General features: G+C 43.3%; 1 protein-coding gene across 1 annotated transcript in view; it reads left to right on the forward strand.

Moving 5' to 3' along the window:
• Positions 1-12,386, forward strand: part of nrd1b (nardilysin b (N-arginine dibasic convertase)) — a gene marked incomplete at both ends in the record, with an annotated part of 48,845 nt that extends 36,459 nt beyond the window's left edge. The window contains 4 exons of the mRNA XM_079559060.1: positions 8-91; positions 1,973-2,180; positions 4,196-4,282; positions 11,451-12,386. Of these exons, the coding sequence (XP_079415186.1) occupies positions 8-91; positions 1,973-2,180; positions 4,196-4,282; positions 11,451-12,386 (1,315 nt within the window). The remainder of the gene's footprint in view (positions 1-7; positions 92-1,972; positions 2,181-4,195; positions 4,283-11,450) is intronic.
• Positions 12,387-12,587: the final 201 nt, after the last annotated feature.

The following is a 12,587-nucleotide window of genomic DNA, read 5'->3' on the forward strand; positions in this document are numbered from 1 at the left end:
CCTTCAGGTACCAGGTCTACCCCGCCTGCAGGAACACCTCAGGCGTCCTGGGATTCTCCGTCACCGTCTGCACCCAGGCCTCGAAGTTCAGGTGAGTCCCAGCCTCGTCCTCACACAGACTAAATGTGGAATACTGCGAGGGCAAAGTTCATATTCCATTTCCTCCTGGCATTATTTATACCGTAAAGCCTTAGATGTGATTCAAACTGTCAGTAAATCTGAATTTCTTTAAACATAATGACATTGTGGGGCTATTTTTCACTTTTTCAGTTCATCGAAAACACAAAAAAACTCAGTTCTCATTTAGAAATACTCATTTAGCTGCAGTTTTTTTTCTTTTTCATTTCCCTGGTACTTTTACCTCACTGCTTTGTAGTTTTCCTTGTGGTCTGTTGTTGCAAAGCCTTTGGAAGAAATATACAAATATACAATATGGAGTTTATCTCTAATGTCAAGAAATGTGGGAAAAAACAATGTGTGGGAAATTGGGGAAAGAAGTCTTTAAAACAATAACCATTTAGAGAAAAAAAGGGGAAAGTGTCAACAAAGAAAAAAAAGTGAAGAAAAAGTGTAAAAAAAAACACATGGTAAAAAACACGGGTGGAACTTGAAAAGATAAAAACAAGTGGAGAGAAAGTGGCAAAAGAAAATTGGGGATATATACTCTTTAAGGCGAGACACTGCAGGTGAATAGGGAAAATAAATAAATGTAGAGATGTCAATTTGAAACTTTTGCTGAACATCACAGATATAAATATGAGAAAAAAATGTATTGCATTTTTTCTGTCATTTTATGTTTTCACATAAAAATAAGGCATTTTGAGCATTAAAATGGCCAAAATTGCCTAGATTTTGAAACAAAATCAAAATAATGAATTGATCCAGATTAAATGTTATGGTTTTATTTTATTGACATATTAGTAACTCAGATTTTTTCAGAGGGGATTTTGGATATTTTGTTCAGTTTTTCAATAAACTAATCATCAGTGAAAAAATCTGTAAAAACTCAAATTCCGCCTGTTTTTTTGGTTTCAAAGTTGAATAAATCAGGCTAGGAATTAGATATTAAAAAATCCCTCTGAACAAACCTTCTAAATGTTGTTGTGTCTCAGCCTGTAAAGTGTGGAGTCTGTGGGAGCTTCTATAAGGGCTCAGGCTCTGCCCGAGTGCGGCTTCTCTCATTCAGAGAAAACCAGCCCTGAAGTTTTGTAGCGAGTGCTCATGCTCGGCCCGTTCTTCCACTTTTCCGCTCCAGCGTCTCGTAGGAGGAAAAACACCATATTTGGGTGAAAGCGTCATCACGGGGCCCCTTAGCAGGACACGTGGATGTCAAATCTGTCAATATTTATGAATGAAAACCCGCGGGAAAGACGGCCTTTCTACTTCCGGGTCGCCCCCACCTCGCAGACAAAACATCATCAAATAAACATCATCATTTTTATATCTGACATGAAAACTAAGATGTAAAGGGAGGAAAACAGATACAAATCTCCACTTCCACCACTGCGGGAAACATCAATACTTTCACCTAAAGTGTCTCGACTTAAAAGATTCAATCTAATGTTTGAGTAGATTTGGTCTGGTCTTAGATAAGATAAAACCTCTAGTAGTCGTTATTCTCTAAATTCAGATAATTTTGTGTCATGGCATTTGTATCTTAGATTAGTTCAAACCGACTCAAATTCAACATAGAAGAACTTTAATTCAAGCATTTTTAAGTCATTTATCTCATTTAAGATGGTCATGTTTCCAGTGTTGTGCTTCACTTTGGGCTAATAATCATAATAATCAGTGGCTTCGGCCCTCGGTCTATTTACAATAAAGAAAATCGTCCCTCCCCTAAGAGAACTTGCCTCCCCCTGATGTAGATGTTTGCAAATCATCCCTTCATCGTTATCAAGGAAGTCACAAAAATGTTGAGATCTTGATTTGGAAAATATGACCGGCCTTAGAAGGAGTTGTTGTGTTGTAGCTCGGAGCTGGTGGAGAGGAAGATGGAGGCGTTCCTCCAGGCCTTCGGGGGGCGCCTGTCGTCTCTGAGCGAGGACGCCTTCGCGGAGCAGGTGGAGGGGCTGATCAAACTGAAGCAGAGCGAAGACGCTCACCTGGGGGAGGAAGTGGAGCGAAACTGGGCCGAGGTCGTCACGCAGCAGTACGTGTTCAACCGCCTGCACCGAGAGGTACTGCAATACTTCAGATACTACTGCTAATACTGCACCGAGAGGTACTGCAATACTTCAGATACTACTGCTAATACTGCACCGAGAGGTACTGCAATACTTCAGATACTACTGCTAATACCGCTGTCAATTAGGGCTGGGCACCGTTCGTTTTTTTTTGATACTTTTCGGTACCGGTGCCTTAACGTTACTTTTTTCGACACCTATGTTATTTTAGTTGAGTTAAAAAAGTTTGGTTCAGGAGGAAGTCCAAACACATCAGAAAACAGGAGCAGCAGTGTCACCTGGAACTTCATGTTTTGAGCAGAATTCCCACTAAAGCCGTGATAAAAAAGAGAGTTCGTACATTATTCCCTCCTGAGCTGCAGGAACAGACCAGATCCACATCAGGACCGTTTACTGAAGATAAACTTTTCTAAACTCACTGAGCTGTTCCACAGTGAAAGCTCCTCACACGTCACAGATCTGTTACATAGTGAGAGCGCTCACTCTGTCACTGACAAAGCACCATAACTGTTCCAAACATGGCTAATGCAGAGTGAGCCTCACCTTTTCCAGAGACAATCTGTGATCCCAAACGCTCCGGTGCAGCTGGAGTTTAAACAACAGCAGGAACTTCAGGCTCTGCGGCTAAAGCTAAAGGTAAAGCTAAAGGTAAAGCTAAAGCTAAAGCTAAAGCTAAAGGTAAAGTTAAAGGTAAAGTTAAAGGTAAAGCTAAAGGTAAAGGTAAAGGTAAAGGTAAAGCTAAAGGTAAAGCTAAAGCTAAAGCTAAAGGTAAAGGTAAAGCTAAAGCTAAAGGTAAAGCTAAAGCTAAAGGTAAAGCTAAAGCTAAAGGTAAAGGTAAAGCTAAAGGTAAAGGTAAAGCTAAAGGTAAAGGTAAAGGTAAAGCTAAAGGTAAAGCTAAAGCTAAAGGTAAAGCTAAAGGTAAAGGTAAAGCTAAAGGTAAAGGTAAAGCTAAAGGTAAAGGTAAAGCTAAAGGTAAAGCTAAAGGTAAAGGTAAAGCTAAAGGTAAAGCTAAAGGTAAAGGTAAAGCTAAAGGTAAAGGTAAAGCTAAAGGTAAAGCTAAAGGTAAAGCTAAAGGTAAAGCTATAGCTAAAGGTAAAGCTAAAGCTAAAGCTATAGCTAAAGCCCATGTGTTTCTTGTTGTCACAGCTTTTCTATTTGTCTAAGAGTCTAGTTTCTTATTCAGTCCTGGTTTAATCCTGTTTTTTAACCAGTTTACTGTAAGTCCTGGTTTAGTCCTGGTTCAGTCCTGGTTTAGTCCTGGTTCAGTCCTGGTTTAGTCCTAATCAGTACTAATCAGTACTAATCAATACATTAAAGGGATATTTCAGGATGTTTGACATAGGGCCTCATTTCCTCATTATCCAGAGAGTTGCTGATTTCTGGAGATTTTTTTTTTTTTTTGTAATTCATGCAGTTCTTATATTTGAAGAGTTTCGTGGTGCTAGGCTAGTGCAAGGCTAGTGCATGTCTATGGTGTCAGCTAGCCTGCATTAAAAACAGTGTGACCCGCTCCACAGAGCAGCTGAGGCAAATCACTGATAACACCAGACTAACCATATACATGTCTGTGTCCATAGAGTCATGTTTGGAATATAACTGACCTGCATCACATGAATGATCACATTTTGAGGGACTATTTTCTAGCAGATCACTCCGCCGCCGTGTAGCTTATACAACCACGAAGCTGATGCTGCTCAAATATAAGTTATTTTAAATGATTCTATGGACACAGATCTCAGTTTCAGGAGTGGAAGCAGCTCCTTGTTGTGGAGTTTGGGCTTTCTAATCGGGCAGAAAGTGCAAAAATAACCCTGTGCTCAATACACACTCAAATACATTTGGATGATTTTTCCACTAAAAATCAGTTCATCCAAAATCCCTCCAAAATAATGCAAAAAATGTCTCCTCATATTGTCTGTAAATGTCAGTAAATATCCATGAGTCTGTGTTTGAGTTAGTTATTAAGTAAGTCTGTGTAGTTTTGTGCTGAGTCATGTTTCCTGTTTCAGGTTGAAGCGTTGGAGAGTTTCAGTAAAGACGATCTGCTCCAATGGTTCAACTCACTCCGAGAAAACAGCCGCAAACTCAGTGTCCACGTGAGTACTTCTACTAGTACTACTACTACTACTACGTCTAAGAGTACTACCACTGCTACTACTACTACTACTACGTCTAAGAGTACTACCACTGCTATTACTACTACTGCGACGTCTAAGAGTACTACCACTGCTATTACTACTGCGACGTCTAAGAGTACTACCACTGCTATTACTACTGCTGCGACGTCTAAGAGTACTACCACTGCTACTACTACTACTGCGACGTCTAAGAGTACTACCACTGCTACTACTACTACTGCGACGTCTAAGAGTACTACCACTGCTACTACTACTACTGCGACGTCTAAGAGTACTACCACTGCTACTACTACTACTGCTACGTCTAAGAGTACTGCCACTGCTACTACTACTACTGCGACGTCTAAGAGTACTACCACTGCTACTACTACTACTACTACTACGTCTAAGAGTACTACCACTGTTATTACTACTATTACTACGTCTAAGAGTACTACCACTGCTACTACTACTACTGCTACGTCTAAGAGTACTACCACTGCTACTACTACGTCTAAGAGTACTACCACTGCTACTACTACTACTGCGACGTCTAAGAGTACAACCACTGCTATTACTGCTACTACTACGTCTAAGAGTACAACCACTGCTATTACTGCTACTACTACGTCTAAGAGTACTACCACTACTACTACTACTGCTGCGACGTCTAAGAGTACTACCACTGCTACTACTACTGCTGCGACGTCTAAGAGTACTACCACTGCTACTACTACTACTGCGACGTCTAAGAGTACTACCACTGCTACTACTACTACTGCGACGTCTAAGAGTACTACCACTGCTACTACTACTACTGTGACGTCTAAGAGTACTGCCACTGCTACTACTACTACTGCGACGTCTAAGAGTACAACCACTGCTATTACTGCTACTACTACGTCTAAGAGTACAACCACTGCTATTACTGCTACTACTACGTCTAAGAGTACTACCACTGCTATTACTACTGCTGCGACGTCTAAGAGTACTACCACTGCTACTACTACTACTGCGACGTCTAAGAGTACTACCACTGCTACTACTACTACTGCGACGTCTAAGAGTACTACCACTGCTACTACTACTACTGCGACGTCTAAGAGTACTACCACTGCTACTACTACTACTGCGACGTCTAAGAGTACTGCCACTGCTACTACTACTACTGCGACGTCTAAGAGTACTACCACTGCTACTACTACTACTGCTACGTCTAAGAGTACTACCACTGCTACTACTACGTCTAAGAGTACTACCACTGCTACTACTACTACTGCGACGTCTAAGAGTACAACCACTGCTATTACTGCTACTACTACGTCTAAGAGTACTACCACTGCTACTAGTACAACCACTGCTATTACTGCTACTACTACGTCTAAGAGTACTACCACTGCTATTACTACTACTGCGACGTCTAAGAGTACTACCACTGCTATTACTGCTACTACTACGTCTAAGAGTACTACCACTACTATTACTACTACTGCGACGTCTAAGTACTACCACTGCTACTACTACTACTGCGACGTCTAAGAGTACTACCACTGCTATTACTGCTACTACTACGTCTAAGAGTACTACCACTACTATTACTACTACTACTACGTCTAAGAGTACTACCACTACTATTACTACTACTGCGACGTCTAAGAGTACTACCACTGCTACTACTACTACTGCGACGTCTAAGAGTACTACCACTGCTATTACTACTACTGCGACGTCTAAGAGTACTACCACTGCTACTACTGCTACTACTACGTCTAAGAGTACAACCACTGCTATTACTGCTACTACTACGTCTAAGAGTACTACCACTGCTACTACTGCGACGTCTAAGAGTACTACCACTGCTATTACTACTACGTCTAAGAGTACTACCACTACTACTACTGCTACGTCTAAGAGTACTACCACTGCTATTACTACTACGTCTAAGAGTACTACCACTACTATTACTACTACTGCTACGTCTAAGAGTACTACCACTGCTATTACTACTACGTCTAAGAGTACTACCACTACTATTACTACTACTGCGACGTCTAAGAGTACTACCACTACTATTACTACTACTGCGACGTCTAAGAGTACTACCACTGCTACTACTACTACTGCTACGTCTAAGAGTACTACCACTGCTATTACTACTACGTCTAAGAGTACTACCACTGCTATTACTACTACGTCTAAGAGTACTACCACTACTACTACTGCTACGTCTAAGAGTACTACCACTGCTATTACTACTACGTCTAAGAGTACTACCACTACTACTACTGCTACGTCTAAGAGTACTACCACTGCTATTACTTCTACGTCTAAGAGTACTACCACTACTATTACTACTACTGCTACGTCTAAGAGTACTACCACTGCTATTACTACTACGTCTAAGAGTACTACCACTACTATTACTACTACTGCTGCGTCTAAGAGTACTACCACTGCTATTACTACTACGTCTAAGAGTACTACCACTACTACTACTGCTACGTCTAAGAGTACTACCACTGCTATTACTTCTACGTCTAAGAGTACTACCACTACTATTACTACTACTGCTACGTCTAAGAGTACTACCACTGCTATTACTACTACGTCTAAGAGTACTACCACTACTATTACTACTACTGCTGCGTCTAAGAGTACTACCACTGCTATTACTACTACTACTACGTCTAAGAGTACTACCACTGCTATTACTACTACGTCTAAGAGTACTACCACTACTATTACTACTACTGCTACGTCTAAGAGTACTACCACTGCTACTGCTGCTACGTCTAAGAGTACTACCACTGCTATTACTACTACGTCTAAGAGTACTACCACTACTACTACTGCTACGTCTAAGAGTACTACCACTGCTATTACTACTACGTCTAAGAGTACTACCACTACTATTACTACTACTGCTACGTCTAAGAGTACTACCACTGCTATTACTACTACGTCTAAGAGTACTACCACTGCTACTGCTGCTACGTCTAAGAGTACTACCACTACTATTACTACTACTGCTGCGTCTAAGAGTACTACCACTGCTATTACTACTACTACTACGTCTAAGAGTACTACCACTGCTATTACTACTACGTCTAAGAGTACTACCACTACTATTACTACTACTGCTACGTCTAAGAGTACTACCACTACTACTACTGCGACGTCTAAGAGTACTACCACTGCTATTACTACTACTGCAACGTCTAAGAGTACTACCACTGCTATTACTACTACTGCGACGTCTAAGAGTACTACCACTGCTATTACTACTGCGACGTCTAAGAGTACTACCACTACTCTTACTACTACTGCGACGTCTAAGAGTACTACCACTGCTATTACTACTACTGCGACGTCTAAGAGTCCTACCACTACTCTTACTACTACTGCGACGTCTAAGAGTACTACCACTGCTATTACTACTACTGCGACGTCTAAGAGTACTACCACTGCTATTACTACTACTGCGACGTCTAAGAGTACTACCACTACTCTTACTACTACTGCGACGTCTAAGAGTACTACCACTGCTATTACTACTACTGCGATGTCTAAGAGTACTACCACTGCTATTACTACTACTGCTACGTCTAAGAGTACTACCACTGCTATTACTACTACTGCTACGTCTAAGAGTACTACCACTGTTATTACTACTACTACTGCGACGTCTAAGAGTACTACCACTGTTATTACTACTACTGCGACGTCTAAGAGTACTACCACTACTATTACTACTACTGCGACGTCTAAGAGTACTACCACTGCTATTACTACTACTGCGACGTCTAAGAGTACTACCACTGCTATTACTACTACTGCTACGTCTAAGAGTACTACCACTGCTACTACTACTACTGCGACGTCTAAGAGTACTACCACTACTATTACTACTACTGCGACGTCTAAGAGTACTACCACTACTATTACTACTACTGCGACGTCTAAGAGTACTACCACTGCTATTACTACTACTGCTACGTCTAAGAGTACTACCACTGTTATTACTACTACTACTGCGACGTCTAAGAGTACTACCACTGTTATTACTGCTACTGCGACGTCTAAGAGTACTACCACTACTATTACTACTACTGCGACGTCTAAGAGTACTACCACTGCTATTACTACTACTACTACGTCTAAGAGTACTACCACTGCTATTACTACTACTACTACGTCTAAGAGTACTACCACTACTATTACTACTACTGCGACGTCTAAGAGTACTACCGCTGCTACTACTACTACTGCGACGTCTAAGAGTACTACCACTACTATTACTACTACTGCGACGTCTAAGAGTACTACCACTACTATTACTACTACTACTACTACGTCTAAGAGTACTACCACTACTATTACTACTACTGCGACGTCTAAGAGTACTACCACTGCTACTACTACTACTACTACGTCTAAGAGTACTACCACTGCTATTACTACTACTACTACGTCTAAGAGTACTACCACTACTATTACTACTACTGCGACGTCTAAGAGTACTACCGCTGCTACTACTACTACTGCGACGTCTAAGAGTACTACCACTACTATTACTACTACTGCGACGTCTAAGAGTACTACCACTACTATTACTACTACTACTACTACGTCTAAGAGTACTACCACTACTATTACTACTGCTGCGACGTCTAAGAGTACTACCACTGCTATTACTACTACTGCGACGTCTAAGAGTACTACCACTGCTATTACTACTACTACTACGTCTAAGAGTACTACCACTGCTATTACTACTACTACTACGTCTAAGAGTACTACCACTACTATTACTACTACTGCGACGTCTAAGAGTACTACCGCTGCTACTACTACTACTGCGACGTCTAAGAGTACTACCACTACTATTACTACTACTGCGACGTCTAAGAGTACTACCACTACTATTACTACTACTACTACTACGTCTAAGAGTACTACCACTACTATTACTACTGCTGCGACGTCTAAGAGTACTACCACTGCTATTACTACTACTGCTACGTCTAAGAGTACTACCACTGCTACTACTGCTACGTCTAAGAGTACTACCACTACTATTACTACTACTGCGACGTCTAAGAGTACTACCACTGCTATTACTACTACTACTACGTCTAAGAGTACTACCACTACTATTACTACTACTGCGACGTCTAAGAGTACTACCACTACTATTACTACTACTACTACTACGTCTAAGAGTACTACCACTACTATTACTACTACTGCGACGTCTAAGAGTACTACCACTGCTACTACTACTACTACTACGTCTAAGAGTACTACCACTGCTATTACTACTACTACTACGTCTAAGAGTACTACCACTACTATTACTACTACTGCGACGTCTAAGAGTACTACCGCTGCTACTACTACTACTGCGACGTCTAAGAGTACTACCACTACTATTACTACTACTGCGACGTCTAAGAGTACTACCACTACTATTACTACTACTACTACTACGTCTAAGAGTACTACCACTACTATTACTACTGCTGCGACGTCTAAGAGTACTACCACTGCTATTACTACTACTGCGACGTCTAAGTGTACTACCACTGCTATTACTACTACTACTACGTCTAAGAGTACTACCACTGCTATTACTACTACTACTACGTCTAAGAGTACTACCACTACTATTACTACTACTGCGACGTCTAAGAGTACTACCGCTGCTACTACTACTACTGCGACGTCTAAGAGTACTACCACTACTATTACTACTACTGCGACGTCTAAGAGTACTACCACTACTATTACTACTACTACTACTACGTCTAAGAGTACTACCACTACTATTACTACTGCTGCGACGTCTAAGAGTACTACCACTGCTATTACTACTACTGCTACGTCTAAGAGTACTACCACTGCTATTACTACTACTGCTACTACGTCTAAGAGTACTACCACTACTATTACTACTGCTGCGACGTCTAAGAGTACTACCACTGCTATTACTACTACTACTACGTCTAAGAGTACTACCACTGCTACTACTACTACTGCGACGTCTAAGAGTACTACCACTGCTATTACTACTACTGCGACGTCTAAGAGTACTACCACTGCTATTACTACTACTACTACGTCTAAGAGTACTACCACTGCTATTACTACTACTACTACGTCTAAGAGTACTACCACTGCTACTACTACTACTGCGACGTCTAAGAGTACTACCACTGCTATTACTACTACTGCTGCGACGTCTAAGAGTACTACCACTGCTATTACTACTACTGCGACGTCTAAGAGTACTACCACTGTTATTACTACTACTGCGACGTCTAAGAGTACTACCACTGCTATTACTACTACTGCGATGTCTAAGAGTACTACCAATACTATTACTACTACTACTACGTCTAAGAGTACTACCACTACTCTTACTACTACTGCGACGTCTAAGAGTACTACCACTACTCTTACTACTACTGCGACGTCTAAGAGTACTACCACTGCTATTACCACTGCGACGTCTAAGAGTACTACCACTACTCTTACTACTACTGCGACGTCTAAGAGTACTACCACTGCTACTACTACTACTGCTACGTCTAAGAGTACTACCACTGCTATTACTACTACTGCTACGTCTAAGAGTACTACCACTGCTATTACTACTACTGCTACGTCTAAGAGTACTACCACTGCTACTACTACTACTGCTACATCTAAGAGTACTACCACTGCTATTACTACTACTGCTACGTCTAAGAGTACTACCACTGCTATTACTACTACTACTACGTCTAAGAGTACTACCACTGCTATTACTACTACTGCGACGTCTAAGAGTACTACCACTGCTATTACTACTGCGACGTCTAAGAGTACTACCACTGCTATTACTACTACTACTACGTCTAAGAGTACTACCACTGCTATTACTACTACTGCGACATCTAAGAGTACTACCACTGCTACTACTACTACTGCTACGTCTAAGAGTACTACCACTGCTACTACTACCACTGCGACGTCTAAGAGTACTACCACTACTATTACTACTACTGCGACGTCTAAAATCTAGACTCTTAACTCTAAACAAATAGTTCATGTGATGTTCACTAAACAGTCTCACGAAAACAATTAACTGTGTTTGTCGTTGAAGGTGGTGGGGTTCGGCACCGCAGAGGGCGCCACCTCTGAGCCGACAGCAGAGGGCGCCACCTCTGAGCCGACAGCAGAGGGCGCCGCCTCTGATCCGACAGCAGAGGGCGCCACCTCTGAGCCGACAGCAGAGGGCGCCGCCTCTGAGCCGACAGCAGAGGGCGCCACCTCTGATCCGACAGCAGAGGGCGCCACCTCTGATCCGACAGCAGAGGGCGCCACCTCTGATCCGACAGCAGAGGGCGCCACCTCTGATCCGACAGCAGAGGGCGCCACCTCTGAGCCGACAGCAGAGGGCGCCACCTCTGATCCGACAGCAGAGGGCGCCGCCTCTGAGCCGACAGCAGAGGGCGCCGCCTCTGAGCCGACAGCAGAGGGCGCCGCCTCTGAGCCGACAGCAGAGGGCGCCGCCTCTGAGCCGACAGCAGAGGGCGCCGCCTCTGAGCCGACAGCAGAGGGCGCCGCCTCTGAGCCGACAGCAGAGGGCGCCGCCTCTGAGCCGACAGCAGAGGGCGCCGCCTCTGAGCCGACAGCAGAGGGCGCCGCCTCTGAGCCGACAGCAGAGGGCGCCGCCTCTGAGCCGACAGCAGAGGGCGCCGCCTCTGAGCCGACAGCAGAGGGCGCCGCCTCTGAGCCGACAGCAGAGGGCGCCGCCTCTGAGCCGACAGCAGAGGGCGCCGCCTCTGAGCCGACAGCAGAGGGCGCCGCCTCTGAGCCGACAGCAGAGGGCGCCGCCTCTGAGCCGACAGCAGAGGGCGCCGCCTCTGAGCCGACAGCAGAGGGCGCCACAGAGGGAAACTCCTGCTTCGCTGACGTCCGAGAGCTGCGCTTCCTGCACGCCTCGTCGCCCTGGTTACAACAGGCTACGCCCATCTGTGACATCAGAGCCTTCACCGCTGCGCTGCCCCTGCTGCCCTTCCACAAAGTCCTGAAATAAAGACTATTTCAGAGTACTGCAGTAACCCTATCTCAGAGTACTTCAGTAAACCTACCTCAGAGTACTGCACTAAACCTACCTCAGAGTACTGCAGTAAACCTACCTCAGAGTACTGCACTAAACCTACCTCAGAGTACTGCAGTAACCCTACCTCAGAGTACTGCACTAAACCTACCTCAGAGTACTGCACTAAACCTACCT

The sequence above is a fragment of the Gobius niger genome (genome assembly GCF_951799975.1).
Source record: "Gobius niger genome assembly, chromosome: 6".
NCBI classification, from domain to species: Eukaryota; Metazoa; Chordata; class Actinopteri; order Gobiiformes; family Gobiidae; genus Gobius; species Gobius niger.